General features: G+C 44.8%; 1 protein-coding gene across 2 annotated transcripts in view; it reads left to right on the top strand.

The window, feature by feature from the left end:
* MCM3AP (minichromosome maintenance complex component 3 associated protein) overlaps positions 1–17,600 on the top strand; it is a 102,485-nt gene that overhangs the window by 47,570 nt on the left and 37,315 nt on the right. For both annotated transcript variants that reach the window (XM_084643482.1, XM_084643481.1), the window contains exons 10-16: positions 1,750–1,912; positions 2,695–2,855; positions 6,417–6,658; positions 7,573–7,757; positions 8,918–9,018; positions 12,019–12,150; positions 14,196–14,309. In XM_084643482.1, coding sequence (XP_084499608.1) covers positions 1,750–1,912; positions 2,695–2,855; positions 6,417–6,658; positions 7,573–7,757; positions 8,918–9,018; positions 12,019–12,150; positions 14,196–14,309 — 1,098 coding nt within the window. The remainder of the gene's footprint in view (positions 1–1,749; positions 1,913–2,694; positions 2,856–6,416; positions 6,659–7,572; positions 7,758–8,917; positions 9,019–12,018; positions 12,151–14,195; positions 14,310–17,600) is intronic.

Here is a 17,600-nt window from a genome sequence, read left to right on the forward strand (position 1 = left end):
TGCATTGCATTTCCTGTAACTTACTTTTGAGAGAGCGGAGAAGAAAGAAACTGTTTATGCTCTAATCTTTTTAGCATTTGAATAATTCCCATTAGGTTTTTGCTTTTCCTTTCACTGAGGCAAATGTAGTGGGTGAGGGTCGCTTTCAGGGTTTCCTCTAAGCTGCGCGCCTGCACAAGAGTCAATCAAGTGCCGTGCACATCTGGCAACTTGTGTTCAAGTGCCCCTTCCCTCTGCTGCCGTGCTGCTCCTGCCCTCTGCCTTGGAGCCTCTGGCCAGCTGCTTGTTGGTACTTGCTGCAATGCACGTACATTCTCGGTAATTTTATTCTTTCAAAGTGCTGTTGTTTTAGTATTTTGACTGGTCTTTGCATTTCATAATTTTATTTCTCTCTTACGCTTACATTTAATTTTTTGACAGTGAGTTCAAAAATGCCTAACTTGTCCTGGCTGGAGTAATTATCCCCATGGGAACTTAAACATTTTTTTTTTATATCTAGGTTTTTTGTTTCTACTGGTGGTGCACAGCCTCACATTACCTCGGTATTGCTGCTCATAAAATTAATTCTGCACATGGACAGAAAAAACTAGAGGGAACGTTGGTCACATTCACACATTTGTTGGGACCAGTTGGACTGGAGGCAGCTTTCTGTATGTCTGGGTTAGCAGGGCAGCATCCCATTGATTTACATTGTGATGGCTGTATCATTGCCAATGAAAACTATAGATTTTTACGTGTAAGTTTAGAATTTGCTGATATCACAGAATGGAACAAACATTATGGAGAAACCCTAAAACTGCTGCCTCTCTGCAAGTTTTGTAATCTGCTTTTTTGCTGGTTTTAAGGCGCTGGTTGTGGGTAAGGTGTAGAGAGAGATTTTCCTGTGTGTGTGCTAATGCAAGCCTCATGCATCCTGACAACAGCCGTGCAGGGTGGAGTGGGGAAATTTGCAGTGATGTCATAAAAGGGACAAGGCTTCTTTACTCTTCAGATGCTCAGTGAAGATGCTCAGAACTTATTTTTCATTTGCCTAAAACGTATTCATTTTCACCCCAACCCTCTCAAACTTTCACTTCCTGTTATTAAGGACTATTTATGGGACATATTTCAAACTACAGCCATTTTTCCTGCCGTATGTCGTAAAGTGTTATCTTATTTTAGTAAAAAGAAAAACTAATTTTTTTTACCAATCCCAAACTGGGTGAATGGAATTTACTAAAATCTTCTTCCTCACCCAGAAAAAACCCAACCTTTGAATATAAACATTTGAATAAACGTCTTTTGGAATATCTGATTACTGAAATAAACAGCCCTGTTTTAAATGCATCAGAAAAACATTAAATTTCTTTAAGTGCTTCAATACTACCTTCCATTTTTCACCATGTGTAAGTAACTCAAAACTCACCTTTTGGGCTGAGAAAAGCGCAAAACTTTAGTCACAGGGGATTCTTTTTTCAGAAAGTGTTTAAATACATACATTTTAAAATGAATTAACTTAGTCAGCCATGACAATATACCATTATGCTAATGCTAATTGAACTATTACATAAGAGCATAAATGATGAAAGGATACTGCTACTAATTCAATTTACATGCATTAGAGTTTTGCTATCAAGGCATCAAGACGATCTTTAATTGTGTGAGTGTTTTAAAAGTGGCCATTTTTAAAAATACATTCACAGACATCACTGTTGAGCTATGGTCATTAATGTTTAGATGATAAAACTCCCATCTTTCTTGTCTCAACAGAGAAGTGCAACAGTTTCAACCTGCTGTCCGAAACTCAGCTGAGGTCAGATTTGCAGTTCAAGCCTTTGCTGCATTAAACAGCAATAACTTTGTAAGGTTTTTCAAGTTGGTGCGAGCAGCTTCCTATCTGAATGCCTGTCTCTTACACTGTTACTTCAACCAGGTAAGAAAAAGGAGTGTGTGTTGTGTACCAGTGTCTAATAATACAGTGTGGGCCAGGGTTGATTCAAAGAGCGCCAAACCCAGTGCATATCTATTAAACCCTAATAGTTCTGCCTGATGTATTCTTTAAGAAAAACCTCAGATTTACAAAGGAAGCAACCAAAATGCCTTTCCACCACAATGCAACATAGAAAAGCATGTAAAATATAGGATTTGCTTTCAGAGTGAGTGCATAACCATTTTAAAATTTGATATTCTTACATCCCACAAAATATGGAACACATTTTCAGGATGTTTTTTTTTATTTTGGGGTCTCATTTATTCCTATGATTTGTACTGTCATCGTGCCTAGAAGTCCATCTCATGGACCAGGCCCCATTGTGCTAGGTGCAATGTTACCAGAGAACAAAGAGACATTCTTGACTCGTTTTGGGAAACGTCAGTGCTCCGGTGTTGGAAACCCTTAGGCATTTGTGCTAGTGCATGAGAAACAAAAGAAAACGCTCGTGAGGGGCCAGGCTTGAGTCGCTGTCCACAATGAGTAAAAGCTAAAAAGCAAACAATGCAAAAAGTGAAAAGAAAATTAAATATAAACAGTTCCTTGGATGGTAGAAGGTGGTGGTAATGTATAATTTTTCAAAACCGATTTTCCTATTGACAGTGCCCTCTTAATTTTCTAGTTGTAAAGAACAGCTCTGTCTAATACATATTTTATGAGGTCTTCCAGAAGTTTAATAGCTATTTGGCTTTTTTTTTTTTTTTTTTTTTTTTTCCTTTTTCCAGATACGCAGAGATGCTCTCAAGTCGCTCAATATTGCCTACACTGTGAACACTCAGAGATCCACTGTCTTTCCTCTGGATAATTTGGTTCGCATGCTACTGTTTAGAGACTGCGAAGAAGCCACTGATTTTATAAGTTATTATGGCTTGAGTGTGTCCGATGGGTAAGACCAAGGAGAGTCTGTATTTTTGTTAGTGCCCAAAAACCTCGCTCAGGGTCCTGTTGTGCTCGCTGCTGTACAAACACATCTTTGATCCAAGATGAGAGCTGCAGCTTGGCAACAGGAAAGAGACATGAGTTAAATTAAGACTGGATTTTTTAAAAAAATCTGTTCTATTTCAAAAGAAATTATTTTTGGGGAAGTTCTGTAGCCTTTGTTATACAAGAGATCAGACAAGCTGATCACAGTGTAGTCCCTTCTGGCCGTGAAATCTGTCCCTTCCAGCGATGCTAGAGCTAACAGGCAGACTACATTGCCACATTGCTACCAGCAATGGTTAGTAAAATATGCAGAAGATTGTCTCAAAACTTCAGCTGCATGAATTGAAGGTGACTTGCAGCTCTAAATGAAATAACTATCCAGTCACTGTTGAATTCTGTGCTTGATGTTCCTAATAACCAGAACACACTATTTGTGTCATTAGAAACCTTCAGAAAACAGGCTAGGATGTAAGGTGGGACTTTCAAGAGTGATTAATGTTGGCCCTGATGCTGCCATTGAAGTCGGGGAGTTTTACCATTGATGTAAATGGAAAATGAGTTAAGCCAACGCTGAGCACTTTGGGAAATTCCACCATTCATATTGGGACATTGGGGCATTAACTACATAATCCTAGAGTGCATTTGTTTCTATAAATGTATGTATCTGAAGTTCATCTTTTGTAGCACCTTGTGCTACGAGTGATGTGAAGGCAGCATGCTTAGCCTTTGCGAGGGAGCACCTTTCACTGCAGTTCAGTAACTAGTGGAGGGGTGGGCAAACTTTTTGGCCCGAGGGGCACATTGAGGTTGCAAAACTGTATAGAGGGCTGGGTAGGGAAGGCTGTGCTCCCCAAACAGCCTGGCCCCCACCCCCTATCCACCCCCTCCCACTTCCCATCCCCTGACTGCCCCGCCCCCTATCCACACCCCGACCCCCTGATAGGCTCCCTGTGACTCCCACGCCTTTCCAACTCCCCCGCACACCCCCCCCTGTTCCCTGACCACCTTCCCAGAACCTCCACCCCATCCAACCACCCCGACAGGCCCCTCGGGGACTCCCACACCTATCCAACTGCTCCTTGTCCCCTGACTGTCCCCCCGGGACCTGCCAGCCCTGGCCCCCTTACTGCTCAGAGCGGCATGTCTGGCAGCCGGGCTGCCTGGCTGGAGCCAGATGCACTGCCCTGCAGGAGCGCACGGCCCTGCTGCCCAGAGCACTGCCTGCACGGTGGCGTGACTGCGAGGGAGGGGAGACAGTGGGGGAGGGGCCGGGGGTTAGCCTCCCTGGTGGGGAGCTCAAGGGCTGGGCAGGATGGTCCTGCGGGCCGTGGTTTGCCCATCTCTGCTGTAGTGGCTTGTCTATTGTGAGTTGGGCAAGGTGGGAGAGAGTTCTGCCTTGAATCTGGAGGTTGTATAGCAAAAATAGAAGGATCTAAATTAGTGTTTTAATGTGGTTTAGCTTCTTCAGTAAATTACTGAGGTAAGCTTTAAGCACATCTACATTGCAGGTTTGTACCAGTTTAACTAGATCAATTTAAAATTGATTTAGTTACACTAATGCAACTTTTGTAGTATAGACAAGACCATGAGAACTAGGGTTTTGTTTTTTAAAGTAAGCTGAGATTCTGGCAAGTAAGATGGCAATCTCCAAAAAAAAAAAAAAAAAAAAAAAGGTGGGGGGAGGGGGTTCTGGGTTGCCAACCCGGTGCCACCCTGCCTTGTCTGAGCCCTGGTTTCACTGAGCTAGTGCTTGGAAAGTGTACACGGTACTGTATATGCTTTTCTCATTGTAAAGACATCTTGGGGATGTGGTAGGGAAAGGGCATGCCACATGGCATGTAGTGCAATGAAACGCACTGCGGTAGGGCAAGTTATAGGAAGTACGCAGCCCCATAGAAAAGTTGCCTTTTCTTTTTTAGTCTTTTCTGAGGCTAGGACTTGTCCAACGGGAGAAGTGAAGTTGCAGTCCATAATTAATAACTGCAAAAAGTGCTTCTTTGTTTTGAGATTACTCCTGAGGGCATTCTGCACCAAAATATTAAAAATTCTGTGCACAATATTTTAAAATTCTACAAAATTCTGCAAGTTTTATTTATCAATAAATAAATAAGGAGGCTCCAGCATGGTGGTGGGGAACACAGGCCACTGGCTGCACAAAGGTGGGAGATCATCCTGCAGCTCTTCCAGCCCCGGGACACACACTCAACGGTGAGGCTGCACCCTACCCTGACAGCACAAGGCCTGGGCCTGCCCCTCAAACACCCTGGGGCCCTGTAGAGACACCAGGCACACCAGGTGTGGGGCAGGCAGGCTCGAGCAGGCAGGATCCAAGTGTGGAGGGGCTCAGTGAGGGGGGATCCAGGTGTGGGGTGAGAGGATTCTGTGTGGGACAGTCTGGGTGTAGGCAGCTCAGTGAGGGGTCCAGGTGTGGGGGGATCTGAATGCACAGAGGCTCGCTGCAGGGGCTTCCAGGTGAAGGTGGTTGGGGCTCAGCAGAGGGGTCTGGGTGTAGGGGAGTCTCCGTGGGGGGTGGGGGTCTGGGTCCTGGTGGAGTGGGGCTTGGTGGGTTCGGGGTCTGGGTGCAGCTCCTTGGGGGTCTGGATGTGGGGGCTTAGGGTGGTGCAGAGGGTGGGGGTGCAGAGGGTGGGGGTTTGAGTGCAGGGACCTCAGTGGGGGAGCAGGGGTGGCGGTCCAGAGGCAGGGGGTCTGGGTGCAGGGTGGCTCCAGATGCAGGGGTTGAGGTTCAGTGAAGTGGGGTCCAGGTTTGGAGGGCTAGGGGGATTCTGGATGTACCGGGTGAGGCTTGTCAGGGGTGTCTGGGTATGGGAGGTCCGGATGCACGGGGGTTGAGTGGATGGAGGAGTTACAATTACCCCTCCCCCCACAGCTGAGGAGTGATGGGGTCAGGAAGCAGGCGAGGATGCTGAGCTTCCTGCAGCTGGGAGAGGTTTCTGGGCGTGGGTCTGACCACCCCAGCCACTCCTTGCAGGGGAAGAGGAAGTCCCATCCTCTCCTGCCTTCAGCCCAACTGGGACTGGCTCAGGGTAGGAGCCACGGGCTGTGGTGTCTTCAGCCTCGCAGTGATTTACCTCTCTGACGGCTGCTTTGGGTGCCTGAAACAATGTACCTGCACTGCTAGGGAGTGGTGTGTGACTGCTTTTTGCTTCCCTGTCAGAAAGTTATTTTTCTGCGGGGAAGCAAAGAAATCTGCAGGGGATGTGAATTCTGCACACGCGCAGAATCCCCCCAGGTGTACTGAGAGGGTGGAAGACTTTCATTAAAACCACTTGTTGTTTTATGTTTATCATCCACTGTCATATTTTAAGCTTTTTTTAGTGAAACAAAACAGAAATAATCTTCACTGAAGTTAGTTGTATTTTTTTAACAATTATAAAATCAGGTGGGTGAAGAAAAATACAATAATAAATCTGAATGTTTTACCTCATTCCCTGTGTCCTCCAGGATTTGTCCAGGCTCCAGCTGTCACAACACTGATTGTCTGCTTGTTTGGTTTTTTCACTAGTTATGTGGAGTTGAATCGCTTAGCTTTCCTGGAGTCTGAAGGATTGCCCAAACCAAGAAAGTCATTGTTTGTTAAGCAGAAGCTAACCGCATCCATTGGAGAAATTGTAAATGGAGGAGCATTACCCCCAGTAACTCGCCATGTACCTGTATGTAGCTTCAATGGGCAGAACAAGTACACAGCAGGGAGCGCTGCTGGGGAGCCAGCCGGCAGCATCCAGAACGCCAGTGTAAATGTGACAGGTAGGAGCAGGTGGACATAGCCAACATCTGAACTGCTGCTCAGAGACCTCCGGTCTCGTCAAATCTTGTTTTGTTGGTTTTTCCCAATTTACTTGTCGTCGAGCTGTGTGAACTTTGCATGGATATTCAATGAAATAGAAACCACAACTTGCTTCAGTGGCTGCTTTCCCGGTGTATTCTAGCAAACAAGCTTTGTGGCAAGAGTGTCATCAAAGCAGCAAATGTATTAATGGAAATCAAATTTTGAGCTCCCCACCATGAGTGTTTGTAGTGAAACCTGATTCTAAAATGTTTCACTCAGCCAGTCAGGGAGTAGAAACCACACCTTGTTGCCAGTCAGAAACTAACCAGCAAAAGTAGAACCTTGAATCCTGAGCACGTGCAGCTAAATGCTTGTGAATGATTGATAAACTGAGAATTGGTTCAAGAATGTAATGAACTCCTTGCAGACAAGTTGCAAATAGAAAATGAGGCCCAGTTTGTTGAATAAATTTTACAATTATTTGCCCAGTTCTAAAGTGAATAAATATTTTGGGTTTACGCTTTTGCTGTATCAGACAGACAAAATACAAAAATATCACACTGATAAACCATAACTACTTAAAACAGGCTGTGTGTTTAGTGTGTGTAGGAGAAGGAAGGGTGCTCGTGTAAGTGCCACGCTCATTCCTCCCTAGTCCTTAAAATAGTCTTTGTATCATAAATAAATTCCCCGTTAATTTAGTGTGTAATCTGATGCAAACGAGAATGTCTACTGTTAATTACAGTGCATTGAGCCTTCATAGGAGCTCATTTTTATGACACTGCAATTCATCAAACAAGCCAACTTTTGAAAAGAATTACTTCGCTCGGTTAAAAGTTATGCAGACGGCTGCTGTTTTACTTCCTGTGAATGGCTGGATGTTTTCCTGCAGAAGGAAGGCTAGAAGAGAGAGGCGTGGAGTCCGAAGGGACAGTGGTACAAGTCCAGCCTCCAGCTCAGCCATTGCCTTCGCTGTTACCTCATCCACCAGTGCCTCCTGCAGCACAGTCCCCCTTTCAGCCGATCGTGCAGCCTGAGCTTCCACCTTCGAAACCTCAGCCTCCGTACACAGACACGGTAAGAGACCCGGCTCCTGGGAGTCGCGAGCGCTGCGGAAATGCATATTGAAGATTATTTCAGTTGCCCTTTTGTTACAGAATAGTCAGTACTGGAGTTAGACAATTCCTTTCCTGTTTCTGAATCTTGGTGTTAAGATAATAGAGACCAGAGAAAGTCAGCTGCTCCAGATAATTGTTATCCCAAACCAAGAGAAACTTGGGTACAGTTTCATTGTGGCATTTGGGAAAACTTGGCTCCAGTTATTAATGGGAGCTGAATGTCTGATGAGACATGCTGAAAATGTCACCTGCTACTATGACCTTGACAAATCTCTCTGGCTAAGCAAGATTTCGCATGGTCAGTGTTTAGATGGGAGACCTCCAATGAAAACTTACGATGGTGAAAAAACTACTTACTGAGATTCAGCGGGTGGCACTTTCTTTTAGTGAGTCAAGTACTAAACCAGCCCCCAGAATAGCAGTGTGTCATCTTTTAAATGAGACCTAAAACAGAGGTCCTTTTCACAAGAGTAGCGGTGTTGACTTTGAGTCATGGACACATACCAGTTTGGGTGATTCTGTGCTATTTGCCCTCACTTCCTCCTGTAGTTTTAATTGGATTTGGTGGCATTCTTCAATGAGTATCCTAAACTGTTGTGTAAAGCTGCTTGGTATAGTCCTGTTGCTGCTGTGTTCCACCTCAGAGGTGGCTGCATTTCAGTGAAGGGTAAGATGAGTCCATTGAAATGAAAGTAACTATTTAATTAAATTAGATTCATTTTATTAATATTTGCCATTGAAACTGTACCCCTTGGAGAAAAATTTGTCATACATGAAAATATTAAACATTTGAAATATTAAGAAAAATCCATTCCTTATGTTTTATACTCTCTTTTTTGCAGGTTTAATTCAGGAGTTGCTTTTCTTTTTTGGTGGGGTTAATGTTTTACACTTCTATTATTTTGATAGTAACTGAAGAAAATGGCATAGTGGGGTTCCATATTGTTTCGACTTCCAGATTGTTTGCTCTGTTTACCAGTAAAACGATAGGTTTTCTAACTTCCAGCCACATAATTCACCAGTTCTAAAGATTCCTTCCCCCAAATGACACCTTTGTGCAATCCTATATACATGTTAAACACTCATTCTCACTATTTCCTCCTGGATGTATCTTTTTAGGACATTACAGAAGTGTTGGAGGGCCTGGTGCATGAAGTTCTCAAAGGAGAGTGCAGAGAAATCGGCAAGACAGGAGCAGCTTACGTGACTGCGGCTATGTGGTAAAGGCAATTATTATTACTATTGTTGACATTTCAGGGGCCTGTCACTATCTAGGTGTCACTTTGCCTTTCTAGCAATTAGTGTGAAGACAGCAAACTGTCATTTATATTGGGGAGGGCGAGGTGTCCAAGTGGCAGGATATTTTCGTTTTATTTTTATTTAAAGTGGCAATGTCAGGATTGATAGGGCCAGCATTGGTTCCCTCCCCATGCTTAAAATGACACTTCCTGTCCTGAAATGTATCTTGTGTATATATTTAAAAATAAAAAAGCACCTTTATAGTCCTTCCAGACAGTAGACTGTGGTAGTTCTAAGGTCCAAGTGATTAGGCTGGGTGAAAACCATATGCAGTCAGTCCACTAGTCTGGAAAGGACTATTGGGTTAACTCCATCCATCCAGGGCAACAGAGGCATCTCATTGATCAAAACTCTTGGTTGCCAAACAACTTTCCTACATAGTCCAGGCTACTAGGTTTCAGCTCCAGTCTGCTCTTTCTATGGCCTCAGAAGTAGCTCAATGTGCTGGTTCTGCTTTGATCTGATAGTGAATGCTGTGGACCTTGGCGAATTCGTCAGCATTCCTTCCCTTCTTTCTCTTCTTGTCCTCCTTTCTACTGCTGAGAACCATGGGAAGTAGGGAAAGACATTTGGAAGGGTCCAAGCTGCAACCCCAAGGCAAATCAGTAATTTAACAGGCACCAGCACTCACCCCTGTGGCCGCGGTCTGGCTGAAGGGGAACTATGTTGCCCACTACTCTCCCCCCAAAATATGTTGTTGGCAGGGAAGATGCCCAGCTTCCCCCATCCCCCTTACAATTCTGTTCTGTCAGTGCTTCCCAGCGAGCAAAGGTCCCTTTGATGAGCCCTTATTTGTTGAGGAATCACAGAAGAACTGCACTTTTTGGAAACCCAGGTCTTCATCAAAGTTCTATTAATCAAGCTAGGTTTTCAAAAACAGTGTTTGAATGATCTCTGACGCTACTCAGTGTCATTACCTAGGAAAGGGCTGTCCCCTCAGTGACTGGGCCAGAGCTCAGGTTCAAAGGCCATAGCGTGTCAGCTTTAACCACCCGCTTACTGGGTCACCAGCCAGCCTGCAAGCAGAGCACTAGTCGTCTTGTTGCACGTGCCCATTTCACCTTTTGGTTTGTCTGTCCGGGTCAGTCCATGCTGGGACAGTGAACTTTGATAGGGTTTCCGTATTGCTCTCCCAAAGGGCAGCAGGTACCGTGCACGAGCTGCTATCAGTTCTGAGTGGGTGAGATCAGCTTGGGGAGGGTCGGAGTGACAGTTTGATCACCAGGTGTGGGCAAAAAAGTTAGCAGAAGCAGGTGATTTTGTAAACATGTGCCTTTTTAGAGAGGCTGTTGTGACAATCTGCTGGGGTTCTCAGAACTGTGAGCCACTGGATCACCCCTCTCAGCCTCAGTAAGTGAGAGCTTTGCTTCTGCTGAGCGATGTGTCAGCTCCCTGACACACCAGCCTCTCTGCTTGCCAGCCAACTCTTCAGCACTCTGCCAATCCAGACCATGCCTAGCAGGTAGCCATCAGTGAAGCCCAATTCTTGAGTTCCTCAGAGACGTCTTTCTGTAGTGCTCAACCCCTCTTATTGTAGCACCCACAAAACCTTATCAGGGTTGCTGCTCCTTTAAAGAGACTGTGCCAAGCAGCCTATTACCTTAACTGGAGTGAACAAACATGCTGTTTCAGTCAAAGCACTGAGCTGGTTTATAGTAGAAGTAAAGTAAGTTTATTAATAGCAGGACAGTTTAAATTATATCAGGTAGAGGGAATAAAGATAGAAATGGTTACAAATAAACAAAAATAAGAATACACTTCTAAGACTTCTCTATAACTTAACAAATTAGAGTCCTTTGTTCAAAGACATTCCCTCTCACCACTCCTTTCTTCCAGCATGACTGATCAGTTTTTTAGCCAGGACCCTTCACAGAGCTCAAAGTGCTCAGTTCCTTTGTCTCCTGAGGTGAAAAATAAATTAGGGGTTCTCTTCCTCTCTTTTTATAGACCAGTAAACCTCTGAAATGTATTATTCTGAAAGGTCTCCCTGGGTAAAGTTCCTTTTCCCTGCTGGGTGTAGATGCTTTGCTGTGTGGAGTAGGCTGCAGGCTAGTTCCTCCCCTGTGGGGAGTTTTTGAAAATGATCTTTTTCTGCAGCCATATCTCACTTGAGATGTTGGCCTCTTTCCTTTGTCTGGAGAAAACTTATCTCAATTCCCCCTCACGTGACTGGTTTAAACACATTTTAGTCACATTTCCAGCACATCTGTGAAGTTCTGTGTGGGTTAACTGCACATACATCATTCAAGAATATTAATGACCTGTGAGTTATTAGTTTCCAGTGATATATTACAATGCCACCTGTTGGTTAAATATCATGACAATAGTGTCGTCTCTCGTTAGGGTACTCTTAGGGTCATAGCTGTATCACAGGAATCCCTTGCTCAAATGATTCCAAAATTTGGACCACTAACTCTACCCTGTATTTTAATGAGGCACAACATAATCCAAGACAAGCATGTGGGTTTTAGAGCACTTACAACAGTGTTGTCTTTTAAACAGTCACTCAACCTTAATTAAAGCAGAGCCTCAGCTCCACTATAATGAGATCCGTAAGGGTGAAAGAGAGACATTTTCTTACGATAAATGGTCATCTTATTACAGAAAATCCACTAGTTCTTACTTCTTCCCACCCTTGTTATTGTGGGCTGGCAAGTTATAAATTGGAGCTGATATGGAGTAGCCAGGAATGTATCTGGCAAGCTGTTTGAGTGCCAAGAATTTTGATCAGTGAGTTGCCTCAGTAGTCCTGGATGGGCAGTCAACCCATTCATCCTTCCTATTGAGTGGGTAGTCTTTGCTATCAAATCAGTGTTTGATATGTCTGATTTAAATAGAGTTAGGAAACAAAAATGGGTCTGAGCTGGAGTGTGTCGTTAAAGGAAAAGAAAAACACAAAACCGCTGCCTTTCTTCATGCAGTACCTCTGATGCCACCGGAGAGGAACTCTTGACCGAAGTAATGATGGAGATTCTCAGGCAAGTTGCAACAGATGTAGTCAGCGCAGAAAGAGAGCGAGTCAAAGAGGAAAAACGCAGAGCAGAAGAAGAGAAGTGAGTAGTCTCGTTTCTTATAGATGTAGTAAATGTAAGATCAGCAGGTGAAAACTTGAGGGACTGGATGGTTCAATGAACTGGTAATGGGTGTACTCACTAGGGATGTAAATATTGGTTAAAAAAGTTAACTGGTTAAACGATTCCAATTATTTCTTTTAACGGGTTAACCGTAACTGAGGTAGCTGGGGGAGGTGGGCTGGCATGACAGCAGCTGGGGTCCAGCTCTGTGTGGCCGGGGCTGGGGTCCGGTTTGGCGTGGCCAGGGCTGGGGTCCTGCTGGCACGGTTGGGGCTGGGGTCCCTCCCTCTGGCCCGACGTGGGGCCGCTGGGATTAACGGTTAACTTTGGTTAACTGGTAAGCCTAATGCTTACTGGTTAACCTTTTACATCCCTAGAACTCACCCTTACTTTGAGGTTGTCAGCATTAATCAAGCCCCAGGATAGTCATCGGTCAGATGGCTTCTTTCTGTTAAAAGGTCTAAATTTACCTAGGAGTGTGTTTTTTCTCTTCTTTATTTAACTATTCTCTAATATATTTTAGCTGTAAATTGTAAAATGATCTTTTAAAAATATTGTTTTATTGTGTCTCTTTTGAAAATTGATTAAATCAGAGCAATACTTAATAATGACACCTGTGTTAAGAATATGGCTGCTATGGCACAGGGTGAGCTGTACCTTTGCCCTCTCACTTGTTCATTCCATGCACAGCCCTTCCAAGTGACAGAGCTAAGCAGGGAACTCTGCACTTCACCCTAATCTTAGACTGGGTCCACAGGTCACAGCACCCCTGCTCACCAGCTGTGTTCCCTCAGCAGGTCCAGCTGTGTTTGGCACCTGCTGTTGACTTTCCGGTGGGAGCCTGTGACCGCTATGAAAATGCAGTGACAGAGAATAGCCTTTTTTTTTTTAAACGTAATATTTATCCATAGGAATTAAATAAACAGAGGACGGGGTTAAAAGAACAAAAGGCCTATCTTCATATTATCTTACCTAAACCTTCCTTGGAAGTTTAGGTGGTCCCACTTGTCCCAGACGTATACACACCCCCGTCCCTCCCCTCCCAGCCTTGAGGCAGGACAGAGCAACGCACTCCTGCAGTTTCCGCCTCTCAACCTGAGCCTCAGTCAGTGTCTCCCTCTGAATTTGCAGGCAGTCTTTTATCTATTTCAAAGTCCCTTTATTTGATCTGCGACCCCTGGGCATCTTGCTGAGGGAGGAGGTTGCAGATAGACTTCCAGCAACAGATTCACTGTCTTGTCTGTTAAACACTGGCAACAGTCTTCCTTTCTGGAGATGTGTAAAACTTCACAGGATTGAGTTAGCTTATTGTCTGCCATGTAGCAGATACAACCACTCTCAGGCTATCTTTCCACCCTTGGAACAAATAACAGAGCAAAGGTTTTGCCAAGTACCTAGGGATGTTTTGGCACTCCTTTTCTGGATAATGTATCTACAGTTCTCTCTCAATGATTTTGTTTCATACATTTGTATAAGTGTCCCCCATAAAGAAACCAACACACAGCATTCATAAAACATTACAGAGGAGTTTCTCCTTCCATGTACCATACGTCTCCTGCCTATAGATCACACTAAGTGGATATGCAGCGGGAGTTCTCATGTGCCCCCACATACCACTGCACCCCAAAACTTCTGAGTGTGAAACTGGGCTCTAGTCCTGCCACTTCCTCCTCCCTTCTGGCTTCTAGGGGGTGAAAAGGGTGGCAACCCCTCATCTCTCACAGTGCCAGCTGCCCTGGCAGTGGCTTAGGAGTTATCTCCCATTTGAGTATTGTAAGAAGCAGTCCCTTGATCAGTTGGTGGGGGGGACGGGCCTCCACCCCCTGCAAAGCTGGTCGTGCTGCAAAACATTTGCCTCTGCTACTTTTAGAAAGAGAAACATGAAAAATTAGACTAGCCCAATATGGAGGTTAATTATTCTGTCTCAAAATTATCTGTGGTGGTGTTATGGCATGTATGTGTTACAGATCATCAGACAGGTTTTGCCAGTCCTTATTTGTGTGTAATTTGTTTCCATCCTTTAGGCAGAAGCAGGAAAGAGAGAGGTTGATAAAACAGTTGAGCCATTCACTGGGTGCGGAGCTGACAGAAGAAGTAATAAAGGAAGGTGTTCAAGAGACTTCAGCTAGTGAATTAAAGTAAGTGCAACATTAGCTATGTAGGGTGTACAGTATGTTCTATAACACAATGCCTGCATTGTAAACTACTTTCCTGGAAAAGTAAGACTCTGGCAAGCAGTGGTGGACGTCTCGCTGCTCCTTTTGTTGGACCAGTACAGGGTGAATGGAACCATTGCAAAGAACATCATTTGGTTAAATTTTCAAACAATTCACTATGCACAATTTACTTTCTACATTTTCATCAGTAGGTTTTGAAAAACCAGGCAAAAAAATCTATTGTACGAAACTTTACCTGCAAAGGAGTAAGGAAAACATGGACTCATCCCTTTTTTTTTTAACTATTTAATGATGTATAAGGAAGTTTTTTTTAGTATTGTATATTGTTAACTTTCAAACCTTTAACTTTGGGGTAGGACGTCAAATCTTTTATATGGATTTCCTTTCTCCAGAGTGTTAATTGATCCAGGAAGAGGGAGCCTCTTAGATCTGCAAAGGTAGGCGCTACCCTCATAGGTGTTCTGCCCCTTGCTGCTGCTGCACTGACCCTCTCTTCTTCACTAGTGGACTAGCTCCTCAAGGAGCTTTGCTTCTTGCTTCCCCTTGTGGTTCATAGAAGATCATAGAATATCAGGGTTGGAAGGGACCTCAGGAGGTCATCTAGTCCAGCCCCCTGCTCAAAGCAGGACCAATCCCCAACTAAATCATCCCAGCCAGGGCCTTGTCAAGCCTGACCTTAAAAACTTATAAGGAAGGAGATTCCACCACCTCCCTAGGGGTAACACATTCCAGTGTTTCACCACCCTCCTCGTGAATAAGTTTTTCCTAATATCCAACCTAAACCTCCCCCACTGTAACTTCAGACCATTACTCCTTGTCCTGTCATCAGCTCCCACTGAGAACAGTCTAGAGCCATCCTCTTTGGAACCCCCTTTCAGATAGTTGAAAACAGCTATCAAATCCCCCCTCATTCTTCTCTTCCGCAGACTAAACAATCTCAGTTCCCTCAGCCTCTCCTCATAAATCATGTGTTCCAGCCCCCTAATCATTTTTGTTGCCCTCCGCTGGATGTTTTCCAATTTTTCCACATCCTTCTTGTAGTGTGGGGCCCAAAACTGGACACAGTTCTCCAGATGAGGCCTCACCAATGTCGAATAGAGGGGAACGATCACGTCCCTCGATCTGCTGGCAATGCCCCTACGTATACATCCCAAAATGCCATTGGCCTTCTTGGCAACAAGGGCACACTGTTGACTCCTATCCAGCTTGTCGTCCACTGTGACCCCTAGGTCCTTTTCTGCAGAACTGCTGCCTAGCCATTCGGACCCTAGTCTGTAGCGGTGCATTGGATTCTTCCGTCCTAAGTGCAGGACTCTGCACTTGTCCTTGTTGAACCTCATCAGATTTCTTTTGGCCCAATCCTCTAATTTGTCTAGGGCCCTCTGTATCCTATCCCTACCCTCCTGCGTATCTACCTCTCCTCCCAGTTTAGTGTCATCTGCAAACTTGCTGAGGGTGCAATTAATCCCATCATCCAGATCATTTATGAAGATATTAAACAAAACCGGCCTGCGAACCGACCCTTGGGGCACTCCACTTGATACCGGCTGCCAACTAGACATGAAGCCATTGATCACTGTCTGTTGAGCCTGATGATCTAGCCAGCTTTCTATCCACCTTATAGTCCATTCATCGAGCCCATACTTCTTTAACTTGCTGGCAAGAATACTGTGGGAGACAGTGTCAAAAGCTTTACTAAAGTCAAGGAACACGTCCACTGCTTTCCCCTCATCCACAGAGCCAGTTATCTCATCATAGAAGGCAACTAGATTGTTCAGTAGCAGTCTCAAAGCGAACCCATGTGCAAAGCTGTACTGTTGCTTCTGGTCTGCATTTTTGTGATGTATATAATTACACCTGAAGTTAAACCTCTGTAGAGGGAAGAGTGGGGTGAGGGCACAGGGAGACAAAGGATGGCCATGCACCAGAGGAAAAAGCACGTTCAGCATCTAGTAAATTTGGAATGTCTCATATCTGTCAACAGCAGTCCCTCTGTCCTTTAAAGAAGCAGTAGCTTTGGCTAGATCTAACTGTTACGCCATGAAACTCGGTCATGATTCAGGGCAAGCTGTACCTTTGGTCCGTTGCTCTGTCTCTCCCTGCACATCCCTTCCAAAGGATAGCCCTGTGTACTTGTCTCAGGATGGAATTCCACAATTTGTCCCACCCCTTAGACCAGCTCCCCAGGTCACAGTACCCCTGTTTACCAACCATCTAGGTTTTGGCCCCTGCTGTAGACTTCCCTTTGGAACCCTGTGATCAGAAAGAAAGTGCAGGGACATCAAACAGCTTCTTCAAAACAAAGTATTTATTTATCCAAAGGACCATCGCAAGCTGAGACAAGAGAGTTAAAACAACAAAAGGCCGCATGTTGTCTTAAGAACATAAGAACGGCAACATGGGGTCAGACCAAAGGTCCATCTAGACGAGTATCCCATCTTCTGACAGTGGCCAATGCCCAGTGCCTCGGGGGGATGAACACAACAGGTAGTCATCAAGTGATCCATCCCGTCGCCCATTCCCAGCTTCTGACAAGCAGAGGTTAGGGACACGATCCCTGCCCATTCTGGCTACTAGCCATTTGTTGGACCTATCCTCCATGAATTTATCTAGTTCTTTTTTGAATCCTGTTGGTGTCTTGGCTTTCACAACATCCTCTGGCAAGGAGTTCCACAGGTTGACTGTGCGTTGTGTGAAGAAATACTTCCTTTTATTTGTTTTAAACCTGCTGCCTGTTAATTTCATTGGTGACCTCTAGTTCTTGTGTTATGAGAGAGAGTAAATAACACTTCCTTATTTACTGTCTCCACAGAAAGTCTTACCTAAACCCTAGCATTTCCCCCACATGTAGTTAGTGTTGTCAACTTCAAGAGATCAAAAATCATGAGTTGGGCCCCCCAAAATCATGACATTGTAAAGAAAGAGCATACTGTGTTTCTTGATTTTTGAACTCCCCCTGCCCGTCCCCAGGGTGTGTGCATGTAACAGTCGTGTTAACCACTCTCCCACACGTACTGGGTAAGGTGAGTCTGGCCCTGCTGCAAGAGCTTTCACTCCCACATCTGCCCAACTCCTGCCTAGCAATTAATCCTGTCCCCCCACTCCACCCCTCTCAGTTCAGCCCCATCCTCAGTTCAGTCACCCAACCCTGTCATCACCACCCCATCAGTTCACCCTCCCAGCACTCACCCCATCTGTCCAGAACCTACCATTAATTCAGCCCTCGCCCTCCTCACTTCAGCCCTGCTGCAG

This window comes from Lepidochelys olivacea, assembly GCF_965140295.1.
Source record: "Lepidochelys olivacea isolate rLepOli2 genome assembly, chromosome: 11".
Lineage (NCBI taxonomy): Eukaryota > Metazoa > Chordata > Testudines > Cheloniidae > Lepidochelys > Lepidochelys olivacea.